The sequence below is a fragment of the Corvus cornix genome, chromosome 4 (genome assembly GCF_000738735.6).
Source record: "Corvus cornix cornix isolate S_Up_H32 chromosome 4, ASM73873v5, whole genome shotgun sequence".
In the NCBI taxonomy this organism is placed as follows: domain Eukaryota; kingdom Metazoa; phylum Chordata; class Aves; order Passeriformes; family Corvidae; genus Corvus; species Corvus cornix.
In genome coordinates this window covers 44,706,793-44,725,390 of record NC_046334.1, presented here as the reverse complement: position 1 = coordinate 44,725,390, position 18,598 = coordinate 44,706,793, and the positions used below count along the sequence as shown (strand labels likewise).

At 35.6% G+C, this 18,598-nt stretch overlaps 1 protein-coding gene across 3 annotated transcripts in view; it reads right to left on the bottom strand.

The window, feature by feature from the left end:
- Positions 1 to 18,598, bottom strand: part of DLC1 (DLC1 Rho GTPase activating protein) — a 220,992-nt gene that overhangs the window by 157,352 nt on the left and 45,042 nt on the right. For all 3 annotated transcript variants that reach the window (XM_010401619.4, XM_019287155.3, XM_010401623.4), the window contains 2 exons: positions 9,635 to 9,784; positions 6,997 to 7,137 (listed from right to left, as the gene is read on the bottom strand). In XM_010401619.4, the coding sequence (XP_010399921.3) occupies positions 6,997 to 7,137; positions 9,635 to 9,784 (291 nt within the window). The remainder of the gene's footprint in view (positions 1 to 6,996; positions 7,138 to 9,634; positions 9,785 to 18,598) is intronic.

Here is an 18,598-nt window from a genome sequence, read left to right as displayed (position 1 = left end):
AGAGAAATAAGTTCTTAATGCCATTGCAATTAAGAAGGAATTTACTTATATTGCAGCAGTTTTGCAGTCACAGGCTTCTAACTGAAAATGATTTAACAATTTTGCCCATCTTTGCACATGCATGCAACAAGAATGCCATACTCCATCTCAGAATTGAAATTCTTCAATGCAGAAATGCAGTCCACAGATTACATTCTGACAGGGAAAATTTGCGAATTATTTTTTTAAAAAACCCAGTGGAATAAATATGTAAGCTTTTCTTGGCAGGTGCTGAAAAAGAGTTAAAATTTCATACTGACATACAGTTAAACATATTTAAGCAACATCAGGAAAAAAAGGGAAACTTGGTAGGGATTCAACTCAAACCGTATGGAAGAGCACAGAAGACAGACTTGAACTGAACTTATGAGGCAATAAAACTGGAGAACAAATGGGAACATTTCACGTCGCGTCTGACATTCAGAACATATTGTCATGGGAAGCAAAGCCCAGCAAACTCAAAAATTTAGACTTAACCAAGTTTCTATCAGAGTTGTTAAACTAAAAAAAAAATGCTGATATTCTGACATTCTACCATGTCTAGAGAAACTGAGCCTTCTACAGTTGATTTCACAAGAGGAGAAAATTTACTGATGAAGAATAATTAAAAAAGTTTTTCAGTGTGCAGATACACCTAAGTTTACACATGGTATAATTTTGCTTTCCTCCTTCCCAGGTTTATATCTAATGTAGTAGGCTGAATCCCTGTCCTCCACACTGCTAGTCTGCAAAATCAGACTATGTATGATAAAACAGAGTATTCAACATAGTTTGAAGACTCTACAGACACATCTAAAATTTCCTATTTGCTATGCTTTGGAAGCTCTTTAGGCTCTTTGTCTCAAACCAAGGGAAAATCAATGTCCACCCACTGTTACCATCACCATAATATTTAAGTTAACCCTTTAACCTAATGGCTGGAAACAGCTTTTAGAAGAAGTCATTTGCTTAATATTTTCACCTGGAAGATTTCAGTAAATGAGACAGTTTAAGCATATATAGAAACCACTAGAAGGACAGAAGGCTGCCAGGAGACTTACCTGGCAGTAAGTGTGCTGTCATGAGAAGCATCTACTTGCTTGAAAGGGGTGAAAATAACTAAACAGGTTATTTTAGCCATGCATAGTAGATAAAATAATCTTTTTTCCCGCTTGCAAAGTGATGTCTGCGTATTTCTTTCGTTTTCCAATACAAACACTGCTTTGGGAACAACTTCTAAGTCAATAAGTGACTTACAAATTTTCGCTTACAGTTTTTTTCTTCAGTCAAAGCTTTTTGTTATCAAAGTTACAATGTGTAATTTCTAAATAGAAACTGAAAATAGACTACAAACTTATGGCAATTAATTTTGGTCATTAAACCTTTTAACTGCAGCATAATGCCTTAATTCTGCACAAAAAATCTGCCTGTGTCCAAGTGCTTGATGTCCCCTGGTGCCCCTCTTCTAAAAGAGCAAGACACCAGGTGGCAGCATACAGTGAAAAAATGTACTTGACATTACTAACAGCACAATTAATGACGTTAATGCTGAAGAAGTCATATACTTTTTCTTCAGTTTATAAAAAATGATAATCATACACAACCAGATGGATACAGTGTTGAAGACAGTGTCAGCTACTCTACAAAAGGAGGAAAACATGAGAAAAAGCCCCAGTATATAAGCATGGCTGAAACAAAAAAGTTGCAAGAAGAGACAGAAATGCAATGTATAATTTGACATCTTGGAAAGTCTCAGAAGTTCTCATGCTTAGCACTTCAGAATTTGGGTATTTATTTAGATTCCCAATATTTTTGGGGGATTGAACTTGGAACCCAGAGCAGATTGCCTAATATATGTATTTCCTGGGTCATACTGTAGCTGTATAAAATTTCAAACCTTTTGTTGCACTGTGAATTTACATTGGTCACTCAGGATTCAATACTGAGGAACTGAATAAAAGAGAGAGAGAGAAACTGTCCCTGACCAAAGCAAAGGTGATGCCTGTCGAAGACGTCATGACTGGATTCAGTGGTTTTGGTTCAAACTGTAGGAGTAGCATATTCTTATTGCAAAAAAAGGAAAAAAAAGAAGTACAATTAGGGTTAACACAGGAAGAGATACTTCAAACAGAATTCAGATTCCTTTGGGGAGCAAGATGGAGTCAAAGAAAATTTTTGAGAAGTTCATATAACAAATACAGCATAATCCTGCTGTTTTCTTATACATGACTGGCAAATGTAACTGCACAGTATTTTACTTTTTATAGGGTAAAATAACAGGCTGTTAGAATTCAAATGAAATTCTGATTGTGTGAAAAGTTAATCTCATAATTAATTACCTTACCTTGTTTTCTAAAATACTTTCTTTTAAGCATAGATATGAAAAACAATACCAAATTAATCAACTTGATCATGTCCTGAGAAGTCTTTACTCACCTTGCATTCATAAAAATTATCAAGTTTTAAAGAAACACTATTTGAATTAATGTTGGACAGTAAGAGTCTTTCTCCTTGATGCTCACCAGAATAACTTTCAGTGTTGCCTGAATGAGTAAAATAAGAATTCAAGGAATACTAAAATGGCAGCAAAATTTAGAAAAGTTATATGAGGACTTTGACAAATAAGCAAATATTACATAAAAGTATGATTCAGAGACCAAAATCTATCACCTTGCAAATTGTATGACCCCCTGCTAAAGATTTGTCAGCACAAATGCACTGACATATTCTGTATGTATACCTCATAGTTCATCAAATTTACTATAAAAACTAATGCAATAGGAAATGTGAACATTGCAAACCCTTGAAATAATTCTGATAATTCTCCTTCATGAATATTTAATTTGAAACAGAGGTTTCCTTGTACTTACAATAAATTTCGGCTTCTTTTATAATTAAAAACCAGTGTAGTTAATTAGCAAGAAACTCGAACTCTTTCTTACTCTACAAATCTCAAAGTTATTTTTCACAGAATGATTTGGCTTTCTTTAAAAAGTTCAAATTTTAAAACATAATATGAATCAAAAGCATATTTGGTTAAATTCTTTTAGTGCATATAGATTAAACATTTGCAAATCTGTCATCTAGATAACACAAGTTTTTCTCCCAATCCAGCAACAAGACTTGTGAAAGTGGACTCAAGCTCATCCAAGGCTTCAGTGATACCAGCAGCTATGCCTGAAGCCCATTCCCATGCTCAGACAGACTAGGTAATTTTATACTTGCAGGCATAACTGATGTCTTAAATCACTGTGAGAATTGAATGCATCTTAAATGAGTCATTATAGCTAATCTGAAAAACAATCTGCTCCTAGGTACCAGCTATTCTGGTGATAATAGATGCCTGATTACCTTTGTACAGTGTGATTAAGGTTAACTTGGGGACTGTTGAAGCAGGAGGGATAAGACTGCCAAAAAAAGGAGTAGAAAATAATCATGGCTGGGTTTTTTTTACCTGAACAGAAAAGAAATACTTTGCAGAGCAGATGTTCAAGGACAAAGTTTTGGCCACAACTTTTAGGCCTTAGTTGCTGTTGTCCTTTAGCCAATTTTTTGTACAGAGGAAGTAAAAAAAAAAAAAGGACAATGATAATTGATTCAAGTATTCCTTAAGTGGTTAGCTTTTAACTGGACATTGGAGAAGGATATGGCAACTTGCCTTTAGTTACTAAATTACATTTTAAATACTGTAGCCACATATTGTTTCTATAATAATCAAACCAAATTTAAAAATAAATAAATTCTCGTCTTTACATTTAAGAATATTTTAAGTGTCCATATGTATAGCATTGGTTTGTAGAAGGCAATGACATGTAGAATATTTACATTCCTTTCTCTCCAAATCCAGACAAGACACTCCCTTTTCCCACTGTTTCTCATGGCCACAAGGGCAAAAGACTGTTGATTTCTTATTTTTTTAAGCTGATTTCAACTCTCATGTGATTACTGCTAACCAAATGTATATCCTCAAGTGTTAATATACAAAAATCTTTGTCTGTTTTGGAAACTGATTAATAAACCCCCAAACCATAAAGATGTGCAAATTATAGAAGCATGAATTTTTTTTACTCTGTAATCATAAGTAATATAAGGATGCCAAAAACATTTCTTAGTATCCCATCCTAAGTTATGTGGGAAATGTATCTGTTCAGTCACATTAATCCTTACTTTCAAAAGCATTGTCCATATATGCACCTTTCCAAACACATACCACTTGTGACTCAAACACCCTATTGGTCACATGATGCTATTTAACCCGTGTCCATGGGATATAATGGTGGCATCCTAAATTTAGGATGGAGGTTAGTCAGCTGTATGCTTCTCACAAGCCTGAAATCCCAAGTACATCTGCATATCAAAGGCCCTCATAATGCACCCTGCAGAATCACAGAAAAGCCTTTCCATAATGCTCTGTGGAGAATCCTGCTCTTCCTTGTCATGCCTGTATTCAGGAAGGAGTTCAGGGGGGTGTGTGTGTGTGTGTGTGTGCATGCAGGTGTATGCTTATATATATGGGTATGTACTGTACACAGGAATGGATTTGGCTATCCAGAAGTGAACCTTCATGAAATATTAAATAACTTATGCATGAAAATGTACACACATAATCTTAATTTTATTTAAAATAATATCTATTATTAATTTGCAGAGAAAATTGTAATTGATACTGAATTTTAAATACAATTCTTGTTTCACATTTCATAAAATCTACTCATGAAAATTTAAAATGTCCTGCTTTCCATAAACCAAGGGGTGAATCATTTCCACTAGGATTATCAAACCAAATTGTGCTTATGGATATCCCAACACATTGTGATGCTGTTTGAAATCGTTTGGACTAAATCCATAGAAAGCTGAATGAACATGAATGGATGTAGTTTGTCTGTACACAAATTTTCTATCTATAAGTTATATCTTGTGTAGGTAATACCTTTTACAAGCTCTTTATCAGGAACTAGATCCAAGCTCATATCTCCCTGCCCTGCCTTAGTATTCCCACTCCCCAGTCTGCATATGATGTGGTGTTTTAGCTTTACAGTCTGATTTTGATGTGGTAAATGGTTTGCTATAGTTTGTTTAAAAATACTACATATCATTCCGTAATGTAACTAATCGCCCTTGTACTCCTATTTACATACTATTAATAAACACAACAAAAGAAGTTGTCCCTGGAGACTAAGCATCTGAAATCCTTGAAGATCTGCAGTTACAAATGCCAGAAAGGGAGTAAAATCTTTGAAACAGTCCATTACGTTTAAAAAGTAGCTCCCTGAGTTTCAAATGTAGAAAAATTTTATTCCTATAGCTAGTCTGACAAAAAAATCCCAAACAGAATCCAAATAAAAACCAGAAAAACAAAACCAAAACAAAACAAAATTCCACAGGCCCCAAAACCTACAGTCTCCTTTATAGTCAGAACACCACACTGTGTGGATTTTCAGAGGCCATCACAGATTGCTGCAGAGTGTGAGGAGTTGCAGCCTGCAAAGCTTTAGAAGAGAGCTATGTTTGTAGAAAATTTAACTTCACTCATAAAAAAATTATAAAATTATAGAATAAAATAACTGCATATATATGCAGCATAATACATTAATCACAGCAAAAGTCAAATAAATGCTTGCTGAAGCTGAATTAACACATAATATTATAGGAAGTGACCCATGCTTCTGCAAAGCCAGGTGTTAAGAGTTCCCCAAATATTACCAAAGAAGCCAACATTTAAAAGGGATGTTTAATACCTTAAAAAGTGAGAAAGTGTCTGTGTGCTTCTCAGGATCTGGTAAAATGGAATATTACCTTCTAGCTTAACATATGTACTTATTTGAGAATTTGTTCTGCTATGTATGCAGTGACAGAGTGCAGAGCTCTCTATTTGCTATAGTTATGCACTGATGATAAATTACAAGTGAATTTATTTTTGTACAAGTGAACAATCCCAAATGTAAATGTTTATTAGAACTTCTGTTAGCCACAATCAAAGGCATTAGTTAACTTGCTATTATTGCAGTGCAGTAAATGACAGGTGGCCTCTGTTTTACTTTTTATAGACTTGTTCTAAACATATATTTATGCTAACTACACTTTTTATTTTAATATTTTATCCCAGATTTTCTGCTGGTCTGGTTACCAGAAGCTTTTCAATAAGTGAACAGATGGAGCAGGAGTTATGCTAACACTTTTCAGGACAGGCAGAGCTTAGAGGAGTCTAGATTTCTGTGCTTCTTGAGGCAGTGGAAACAGCAACTTCAAGAGGGAACAGATAGCATGTCAGGAGTTTCTAGGACATCCAAGCATTTCTGCACATATTGATGGCTGAAGCATTATGAAGAATTCTTCAGAAGATGGAAAACAGCAAAAGAAAGAACCATGCTTCTCATAGTTATATGTATCTATGAATGGATATAGAAAGAGGCTCCTTGCCGTATCTGAGCTCTCAGGCCAGCCCTTCCTCACCGCCTATCATGCACTGGTACCTGCAGAAAAGTGTCTGCTTGCTCCAAGGCTCCCCTCTGATCCTAAGAGTCTGGAACCACTTGCCAAATTTTGCCTTAGAATGACATTCTCACACCAGTAGGGTAGTAGGTACCTCCGAGAGAACTAGGATGACTGGGTTTGGACATCATAAATCAGCCACAATTTTTCTCTGGCTGCGTCCTTCATGAGATTTAGGAAATGTTCTGAGTGATACCACTTCAGAAAAACTTATCTTTCTAAAGAGCATAGCTCCTTTAAATTATTTTCTCATATAAAAACTCAGCTAATTTCAATAATCAACTGTTAATAGGGTGTTTTTAAATGTGAAACTTCTAGTATTATTTGCCACTAAAATGGCCCTTTGAGACAACTTGCATTTTTTTTCCTCAGTGTCACACACATTCTGCAGTGCAACCCAAGTAATGAATAGTATACTATTTTTAAATTTCACTTCCAATCTGGAATCATGAGAGAAGTTTAAAAAAATATAACCTTTGCACTCACCCCAGCCTTTGGTTTAGCTCCAGAGCTGGCTACTGAAGAGGGAGATGCTAGGTCAGGAGCATGGATGTTAGAAGACAAGTTTGTTTGTGAGTGATTTACTGAAGCAACATCAACTCCACTTTCAGAACCAGATTCAACATCCTGTAGAAAAATATTGCAAGTCTCTTTTGTGAATGTGAAATAAAAACATAGTTCTGCTAAATAATGGAAATATTTAGGCAAGCTCACTTAAATATATATGCTTGCTGTCTTTTTCAATGTGGTGCTTTGCATTAGCTGCTGTTCTGAAATTATAAATCACTACTAACATCAAAGCTATAATTCCCCTAAATGGTAGAATGCAAGGTAAGAAAATTCAGTTAAGGGCTGCAGAAGTTTGACATTTTTCTCTGATATTCAGTATTTCCTGTGTGCTCCCACCTTCTGTCTCTGCAGCGCTGCAAGCTAGTGAACATCTGTAAACCATTACGCAGATGAAATGACATCACCATTCAGCAGTTTATACAATTCAGAGGTACAGCTCCTTAGTTTTTTTGAATCACCAGACACTTATCAGCCAAATACTATTTCTGGTTAAAATGTCCTTACTCTTAATGACACTGATTACATTCCTCTTTCTGAGAAACAAAAGGAAGATATATAGCATGTTTTATTGTTGAGGAAGTAAAACTTTAGCACATGCTTGATTTACTGCATAGAGTGAGAGCAGGGGATTATACTGTTTGCAGATAAATTGTGACGCATGTCTGGCAAAGACCTGGCTATGTGTAAAACCAGACCTATACTGTCAGGATTATTAGCTGAGGTACAGCCTGCATGAATACAGCTATACAGTACACAAAACCCTCCCTGAACTCTAAATCCCAGAAAACTCTGTGCAGAAAAAGTCTCAGTTGCCTAATGCCAGGTTCCTAGAATAGGTGAAATACGGGGCAGAGACATCTCAGGGGTTCTGCTCCTGAGCTGAAAAGATACAGCACCCTTTGATTCATTAATTCCAGTTAAGTGTCTGGTCTGCAAAACCAAAGATGCCATTTAGACAGGCGCCTCTATGCCATGTACACAAGTGTGTGGTATTCTGAAAAGGCTTAGAAATTAGGCACAAAGCTGCGCTCTAGGTAGGACCATGTATTTGAGTCATATTTCCTGCCAGTGAGTTGACGGCAATGTGAGGCACTGGGAAATGCAGCAGAGCCATGGAACAGTCTCTGCAGCAGTCAGTTTGGCTACAGCTGCCCTCAGAAATTTCTGGTTAGCAGAGCTATGCTGCCACAGTGCAGAACCATGATCCTTGCCCTATTACCCAGGTTTTTACATTACTCAAATGATTTCTTATTATAAATTAAATATGAGCCTGAACTCAATACCTACATATCTTGAAAACAAGATCTTTTGATCTTCTGGTCCATAACAATCAAAGGTTCAAAAATTCCTAGGAAGTCATTGTCCATAGTAGCATATATTCCATGTTTGATGCAAGCTGTCTTTCTGCAGGGCTGCTTTTGCAGCACGGTAAGTGGTACCACCTCTGATTATCATGCAGGGTTACTTATACACATTGCCTCCACTCCCTTTATTGCTGTAAGAAATTAGCTAAAATGCTGGCATGGATTGATGAGATATAGAGAACAGATGTTGACATTGTATTTCAGGTTTCCTGTGTCATCAGTGTTTAACGAGGCACTGTGAGAACATTGATATCCAGGAGGAAAATGTTTAACAATGAAAAGTGAAATTATGTGATTTCCTCTAAAAATGACATATTATATAATTTTTAGCTGATCAAACCCACTGAAATACAGCTTTTCTCACCTACAGATCACTCACTTAGCAATAATGATGCCTGGCTTTCAAAGGAGAAATTCCTTGTTATTTAAAAGAAAATATCACTAACCAAAACAAATGATACGAATGTTAGTCAAGAGATCTTGGGGCAGTGTTTCTCAGGTTTCTTGAACTGAAAAGCAGCTGCAGCACATGTGGGTGAAATTAACAGGAAGCCTGCACAAGAATACCTTGGATCAGCCATTTCATGTTCTTCAGTTATATGTGTAAACACTTTACAGAAAAGAAAGAATGCATCAGTTATGTTTGTGAGCTGTCCCATCTCCTTTTGGATTACTCTCTGCAAAGAATGATCCTTTTAAGTAATTAAAAAGCCCCTAATTTAAATAATTCAGGTTCTGTCCAGAATCTTACTTTGAGTGACAGAGGATTTTGTGTCTCCCACTAGCAGAAAATAAGACGTGTAGCTCAGAATTACTTTCAGTTCTATGTAATGTCAAATGACACATACTTGTCTTCTGAGACTGGTGTGGTCCTGAGTCTGTGCTGACTCTGCATTTACAGTAAGTGATAATTAGAGAGTCAGACATTTTCTGAATCTTGTTGATCTCCCTCTGTTTCACCTGGGAGTTCTGAAGCTCTCATTTATGAAAGGATGCCAAGAGGAAATAACGGATGCCAATATTATTGCCTTCAAAACGTATATATATAAACAAAAATACAAGTCAAATTCTTTATGAAAAGAGCTTTAGTTCTAAACCAAGGAGCTGAAAAATGTGAAGACTGAAAGAGAAAGTTGAAGTAAAAAGATTCTACTTAGAATAACAAGAAAATATTGAGCAAACTGGCTTACAGGTATATGCCTCCGTTTGTATGTTGGGGTGCTGGATGGAGAAGAGCCTGCACTGAGAGCATTTTCAATATCCTGGTCAAGTTGGTCCAGTTTCATAATTAACAGCACCATTGAATCCAGCCGTGAACGATCCCGATCTTCTGTTATTTCCTATGGAGCAGAAAATACAACTGATAAATCTGAAATGATTTTAGTTGGAAAGAATGACCTTAAATTTTGAAAGCTCTGTTTCTTAATTTGCCAAGAAAGCACACTGAATAATAAGCAGATTTTTTTTTTTTAAATACTACTTTGTGTAACCAGTTTACTGAGTATTGATGTACTATTAGGAAAATATGTTATACAAATATTTAATACACATCCATGATAGCAAGTAAATTTTTTAAAAAGCACAATTGTTTGGAATAAATGCATCATTACCTCGATACACATACTTTTAAAACAGCTACTGATTCTAAATACTCCTCAAAATATTCACCCCAACTTAATGAATTTGATGGTACAAATACAAATGATGAGGGTTAATCTGTGATGGAAACAGAAGAGAAGTAGTTCAAAGAGGCCATTTTCCAGCTGAGGATAACCACAACTTCTTTTCTTTGTGGAAGTCATTAGTGTAACTCTGTTTTGTTAATTCATAGCAGAGATTTCTGTCTTGGTTGGAAATTCTTGATACACATGAGGTACATCATGGTAATAGTGATCACAGCATCAAAGATCCTCTGACTGGAAAGGGAGAAGGATGAGGGGTATTCACATCACAGCCTCAAACACCCAGTTCATGCAGCTAATTTCCCTATATTCCATAGAAAAAGGAGACAGAGCAGACCCTCAAAAGTGCAACTCAAAGCAAGATGTTCAGTTAGATGGATTAAATAATGCTCTCAAGGAGTTCCTCCCTTTCCCTTTTATATAGAGACTTAACACAGAAGTTAGCTAACTAACCTGTCTCAAAATTCAGGAATACGAAAACCCTTACTGCTTCCTCTATGGATTTTCACAATAGAAAATTAGAAAATAGGAAGTTCCATTAACTCACTTGAAATAATATCCTTATAGATCCTTCTCAAGAAACGGATGCAAAGATGTTACAATTGCATCATTGTGCCCAATAAGTAGGAAATATAAGTGTCCAAATTAGCATTTTATTTTATAGTCACTAAATTGTTTTTCAGACTTTACAGAGACTTCTCTCGTTAGGATTCCATTAGCAGGATTTTCATAGTCTGCATCAAAGGCATTGCAAAACATGAATTAAATGATTCCTGCTAGAATTAAATTATACGTATAGATAAAATAGTAATATAAACCACGATCTACATGATCTTTAGGTGAAGATAGAGGTGAAGGTTACTTAACTAAATCTTAGAAAAGCAGAAACACAAATCTGTCTGTCCATAGCAGAGTTATGAACAATCTACAGTGCAAAGGTCAAACCCAGGGAAAGTGTGCACTTCATTTTACATTACAACTTGATATTTTGCATTGGGATTCTGACAAAGCTGCTGAATTTGCTGGATCCCCTGATGAATTTGAATTGAGTTTAGAGTAATTGTGACAGAATATCACTTCAAAATACCTTGGAAATCAATTAAATAGGTTAAGTTTCACTTTCATTCAAAAAAACTCACAGAGTCCCAAATGATTCATTGCCACTGCATGTATCTTCACTTTAACTGATGTTAAATTGATACCTGAGGTTTACAAATGTCAGAACAGTTATTTCATCTAATCTGCATGTGTACAGAAAGCCCAGTGAAGCAGCTGAGTGTCTGCTAACAGAGTAGACATGACCTCCTTTTTGGCAGGGGCTACGTTCACCATGGCGAGCAAGACTGTCGCCAGTTTACACACCCAGAGGATGCCAGTGCTGTTACTAAGCTAGCTTCCTACACAGTCCCCTAACTGTGTCTTTATTTCTATTGGTTTTGGTTGGAAATACACCACTGTAAAGACTACTCAACCTAAAATTTACACTTAAAAACCAGAAATTTGTTTCCACACCACAACAGAGGAAGGGGTGGTGGCTGGGTGGGGTTTTTTAGTTCGTTTGTTTTGTGGTTGGTTTCGTTTTTTTTTTTTTGTTTTTTTCTCAGGCTAGAAAGATATGAGGCATTTAACTCAAAGACAAAAAAAAATCTGGAATTTTCCCCGAGCAAATTGTTTGATTCATCCTGCTAAAAAGTATAAACTTGCTTTGCATGCAGCAGATTGAGAATGCTGGAGAAGAATCTACTGAAATGAAGAGGTGGCAAAATATTGCTCAAAGTGATACTCAGGCTTGACACAATGTGCTGTCTTTGCAGGGAAACACTGCTTTCAGAAAACAATAATATTATCATTATGGAATTTAGCTATTCTGTTTAGAAGTCCTAACCTTGTGGTTCTGGCTGCTGTTCACATAAACATGAGAAATTTAACATTTTAAATATAGTTTCTGTTTTTACAACTTACTAAACACCTGTTTTGCTGGGGCAGTATCAATTTGTATACATGAAAGTCTAAGAATTATACAAAAAATTAAGAGATAAAAATAAAAAAAGGCTAACCTTGATTTGGAAATTTATCACAACACGTAGAACAATTATTATTATAAGATCAATTTATGTTTAGACAGTTTTAGCCTTGATATTCTCCAATGAATTTCCAAGACCTTTATATCTTTTTAATCTTTTTTGTATCTCTTTTTTGTGTATATTCTGAGATTTTATTACTGAAGTATGATATGATCTATAACCATCAGGGTATCAGCAATTAATTTGTTTTCTTTTGAAAACGAAGTATTTTCTTTGTTTTCGGTCTTTCACATTATTTCCCACTGATAGCTATTTAACTTCCAAATTAGAATCCAAAAATATAAATCACATTTATAGAATTATACAGAAATCCTACCTTTACCATTATGAAGTCAAAACTTGGGCATCAGAAGTGTCTGGTCAAAGAAAGACCTTACAACCTTAATTTCTGCCTTAAGGCATTTGCATAGGGCAATTCAGGCATGCATCACAAATAAAAACTTGAGATGTTTTTTGTCTGGGGATTTTATTTTTAACATCTCTCCACACAAGGAGGAAATAGTTTAGGTCATGAACTGGAAAAAACAATATTTCTTTTAATTTGTATCCTCACTGGTGTGATAAAGAAGCTAGTTAAATTTGAATATATCCATATGTTTAGATCAGAAAACATTGTAACTTTCCTAGAATGAAGGATACTTGAATTATGCCTAAATTATTAAAACCCGAAATGCTTTTACAAAGAAAACAGTCTACAAGTCCTGTTGCTATCATCAGCAAACAATGTTAATAGAATGAAAACATTTTTGAGAACATGCCTGCAAATGAAATTTAGCTACTTTTTTTAGTCACTTTTATAATTTTGGAGCACATATCATTATTGACAAGAATAACACTATATTTTTTCACTATGTACTCCCATGTCTTCAAGTGCTTGTGTGTCTTTTTAATGCCAAGTTGCCTTGTGCAAAGTGTGAGAAGACCTGGCAATTTCTGAATATAATGTTCTCTGCACATAATGTTATAATTTTTATTTTGAAGGCCCAATGGATAAAAAATGCTGTCTGAGGGCAGCATTAAGCAGAGTATTTCTAGAAAGTACTTACCCCTTCCTTTTTATTTAAGATTTCAAGAATTTAATATCCATATTAGCAATACATTGCAATTACTTTAATCAACTCAAACAAAAGAAACCAATTAAAGAGTATGAGAATAAATTTGGGTTTAATGCATCCTTTCTGTTTTATCCAGGCATGGCAAAATGGAAGTGGATGCATTCATTTCCTTGCTCTCTTAAATCCTGTATTTCTCCAAGAGTGTTTTTGCCTTTCACTTCTAGCCACTGTTTTACATCACACACAGTCCCTACTGCAGTCCCTTTTCCCACATACCTCTTTTGGCTGAGTACAGCTGAAGCAAAGGGCACCTTTTGAAAAGGGTGTAGACTGCTAAGTGTAACACCTATTTTAATTTGCACAGCAAAAATTTTGTACAGAAGCAATTGGTACTCAAAACTAACTTTGTGCTCTCTCTTAATACCTTCAGGGGGATTGAGTCACTCCCCCCTTCCCTGTAGGTTCCCTCTTTGGAAGCATCTGCTGATTACCAGACTGTGCAGACCCCTATCTGTACCAGTGCGGTCCCCTGTGATTAAGGAGGGGAGAGAATATCCCACTCCAAACATCCCCTGCTAGGGCCATCAGGGCACCACCTCCTTCCTGACACTCTTGTGTCAAGATGCTCATAATTTCTTTGAGAAGGAAAACTTGGATTTTAGAGGCAAGATTTTTATACAATTGACAAGGCAAGCTGGAGTACCCACACAAGAAAGGGATCATTTATGGAAAGAGCTGGCTGAGTTTTGCCTGGTATTCTTGATCTGAAGCCAGCTGGACAGAATTAAAATCTTATATTAATGCTATATATTTCAGATGGCATTAAATTACTCATTCTTGTCTTTTCTGGCTAAAAAATACAAACCACTTGCAACACAAACCACTCTGATTCTATGATTAGAGTCCTACTCATTGGAGGGTTTGCAGGCAGAGAACATTAAAACACAATGACAAGGTAAAGCACCCTGTTCCTTTTTCACATAAGACACAAGACCTAGAGACCAGAAAAACCCCAGTAAGATTACTGTAATAAATCATATTTGAACTAATATATAGGACAGACTGAAAATTGAAAAAATAACATAGGCCTACGCACCACAGGTGAGGAGACATGCTCATGTATTCGTGCAGCTATTCATCCTACACATTCACACTTGCTGTTGAGAGAATAGCTTTTCTTCTCATTTTCCTTACAAGAACTCTAGATCACTGACTCAGCTTTTCCAAATATATTCAGTAGCACTAGTATACATGTGCTTTTTAACTCCTGTTAAACAGACAAATAAGTTATGCTCATAAAAGTGAAGTTTTCAGAGGACCTTGTTTTCTATGTAATGTCCTAATTGTGATTTTCACTACTCTATCCTCAGAGAAATGTAAAAAATACAACTACATTAGAAAAACAATTTCTGAATAACATATTGTCTTAACAAAACTAATGTCTTTTCTACTTCTAGGCAAAAAATATGTCTCCCTCTGTAGAGCAGAGTGCTTGCAGGAATAGTGCTGCACTCTTGGGAAAAGAATAAAATGTGCTGAAAAATGACAGAGAACACAAAATCCAAATATACCCAACTGATAAGTTACAGGAACAAGGAGATTTCAGCACTAGAAGTGAGGTGCAGCTTCTCAATTTGCCTGACTTTTCCCAAGGTCTTCCAAACCCATATGCTCTTCACAGATACAGTCTCCTGAACTTAACCCGATTTCCATTGCAAAAGCTTGACATCTTTCATGTTCAAAGCTAGTTTAATCCAAACAAAAGCATTCCTTAGTAGTAATTTCCTTTCTACAGCTGTTTTTTTGCCTAAACACATACTCAACCCATAGACTATTTAGTATTTTTAGGGCTTTTTTAGCATTCTAGTTTTCCATGTTTCATGGCAGCTGAGTAAACTGTCTAGCAGAGATGTTGTTTTGATAATGAAATTTAGCAATTCACTATTGATGAAATGGAAAATCACTCAAAAACCTTGGTGCAAAATAATCCGAGGAATCATTGCTGCACAGCTGTGTTAACTCAGCAGGGATGGCAGGTAGTAGTCATTCCTGAAGTGGTTGTTCTTGAAACAGAACAGCTCTTTATTAAACAAAGTCAATCAGGACCACTTTCTAGCCAATGCCCTATTACCATGGGTAACTATTAAAGGAAAACATAGACTTCTCAGGCTGCCATTACTACATTAGAATTATGCCAATTTTCCTGCAATATTAATGCAAATAAGTGGTGGCACTAGTTCCAGCAACTAAGAGAAGCAAAACCAAATGTATAATTAACCAGCTCAAAATGGTACATTTTATCCAATGTACAAGACAATTATCTTATACTTTCAATACAATTTCATAAAGTATGAATAATGTATGAAACCCAGCTCTCTGTCTTTGGAGTTATGCTTGATTACAGTAGCTAGTCTGATGACACCCAACTCCCAGTAGGCATTCCTGATTTAGCATCATATCAGGATTATGACTACAGAAATTTGCCAAAATCAAATTCCATAGAGACACAGAGCACAATATGAATGTAATTTCTGTTCACTGTGTGGAAAAATGTAACGTTAAACATAATGTAATTAATCATGCTCTTTCCAACATAAACAATATTCAGATACTTTCCAGCTTTGTTCTTCTTGATATTTTCTAAATTAGCATTGTAATTATTCTAAAGTCACCTTTTATGACTATAATTTAATGATTATGACTTATAAAGTAAGCAAAAAAGCATATTTTTACCTTTATTGGATGCTATTTCTGTTTGCTATGAGTGGAAAGACTTCTGCTTTGTGGAGAATATTATGACAGTAATCTGAACACTAATTATCAGACTGGAAAAATATGTAATTAAATAGAACTGTGATGTGAATATGAGTGATTGGTAACTGATGCTCCATTTTTATATTGTTGAAAAACGACTTCAGATCTAGTAATTTTGTGCTAAATCAACAAGAAAATACTTCAGTGATCTTCTTGTTGCTTTTCTATTACACTATAAATCAAAGACTGAAAGGAGGAAAAATAGAGACCATTTTATCAATCATCAATTAAATCAGCATCAGTGACATGAAATTTAGCTTTGATAAGTGTTTGTTGGCATGTGTTTTACCAATACACCAATAAGTGGATCTGTTTGCATACTTACACTTTATATGTCTTTATCATTTAGTGCATGTCAAACATGGAAGCAAGGAATTCTTTACAGGTGGAAAGCAAACCAAATAGTTTCTGTTTTACACTGCACTGAATACAGTGCAAAGGGAATGATGGAAGAAGAATTAATATGAAGCCTAATTTGTCCTCCAGTTCACCAGTGAAAACATAGAATCTAGGTAATGCCTACTACCTATGTAAAGTCTATTACTGAGTTACCCTGCAATACCTGAAGACAGAGCAATAGTAGTACTGAGCAGCCTCCTGAAATTAATGCAACTCTTCCCACAATTGCACTGGGCTTTGAATCAGGCCTAAGACAGACATGAGGATTAAAACAAACAAACCTCTGCACACTCGAAATAGGTGAGAAATAGGAGTTCTTGTTCTAACTGGTTTTCATGCTACCCTAGTGAATGAGGAGTTTTGAGAATACAGGTTGCACTGTGAACTCAGTCTTTTTAGATAAGATATCTGTTCATTTATATGATTGTGACATCAATAAATGAAAAAACAGCCTATTAAAAATATACAACACAATGCCCTTGCTAATCATACCTAAATCAATTTGCATATTATTCATGTATGGGAGTGTGTGGGGGTGAGGTGGTGGTGAGGATTCATCACTGAGTGTTTCAAGTCCAGTTAACACATTACAGAAAATTTCCCTTATTCACTTTTTTTTGTCCTACAAAAATCATTAAAAAATCCTGATACAAGGGGAATAGGTTTAGCTGGTTACTTAACACTGTAATTCTTCCATGAGATTTAACTTGAAGACTTCCAAGTTATCATTCATTTGCAGGTCTTTTTTTTTTTTTTTTTTTGTTAAAAATATAAATGCTTAACTGCTTCTGACCTTTCCTTTAGTTTTAGATTACACTTGATTTCTGTGGGGTTATTAATATTTCTATGTATTTACAAGTAACATAAGCACACACGCATGCATGCACTCTGATTTGTACTGTGAAGAGGCTTTGTACATTGGTTTAAATTTGGCATTTTTTGAATGCAGAAGTATTACAAGTTTATCTGGAGACAGTAGTTAAAAAAAAAATATTGGTTGGCTCATTATTAGGAGTTGCCTGAGCATTTTTATATCTTGAATGACAAAATCTAGGAAGACTTTGTCATAGCCTGCAACTTATTGAAATCAGCCCAGTGCTTACGGCTTCTGAGAAACTGGTAAATTACTTAGATATCTAGGTAGGAACAGAAAAGTCTGCATTTGCCATTCTGGTTTTCGTAATCTTGCTCAAGCTAGCAGTTTACATGAGATTCTGTGCCAGACACAAATATTTTCCAACCTGTCTCATATCTGGAGGAGGCCATTAGAAGACAAAAGGAATCAAGGAAATCTTAGATATGGTGCATTCAACATGGAGTCATTTGTTTCCCTGTACCCTGAAGCACGACTAGGTTATGAACACCTCCATAAAGAGGCAAGAAATAAAAAATGGAACTTCAGAGTTGGTGGTAGAAAGAAAGAGGTGGGGAGAAGTTCTTGTATGAAAAGCAAGAGGATATAGAGAGGTATATACCAACTGTATCGAATCTCATGGAACCAAAGCACTCTCGTGTCTACAAGCACACACAGGATCAAGACACAAAAAGTATCAAGCCAGGTACATAAGACCTACTTTAAATGTGTCACCAGTTAATCTGCTCTACTGCAGAAGGGACCTACTTCGTTTAGTGGCAAATGTATCAGAGCACCACATAAAAATCAAAGCCCGTAAAGCACTCTCCTATTTCTTCCAGGTGAGAAATAGAAATTGTTGTCTTAGATGGTTAAAATGCCTAAATGTATTAAATTAAGAGTTAAATTAAGAATGGAGGCTGAAAGAGGAGACTCTGTGTGATGGGATGTGGGATGTTCTACATATGACATAACAAGATGAGATTATGATCCCATTGTCAAGATGGGCAAAATGTAAGACATAATTTGGGGTGGTTTTTTGTTTAGTTCTTTGTTGTGCTGCAAAACTTTCCTGTGCTCCTGCATAGACAGAGAGTGGTTTCCATGCAGAGCTATTTGGAAATCTCTCCTAAATATTTTGGTGCTACATCTGGTTAATTTCATCAGAAAACAATGCACTAGCTGAAGATTTTTATCAAGTCATCCAAGAGACCTGGGAGAATTGTTTAAAGATTTTCTTAGACTCAGTGTGGCAGATGTAGCAATG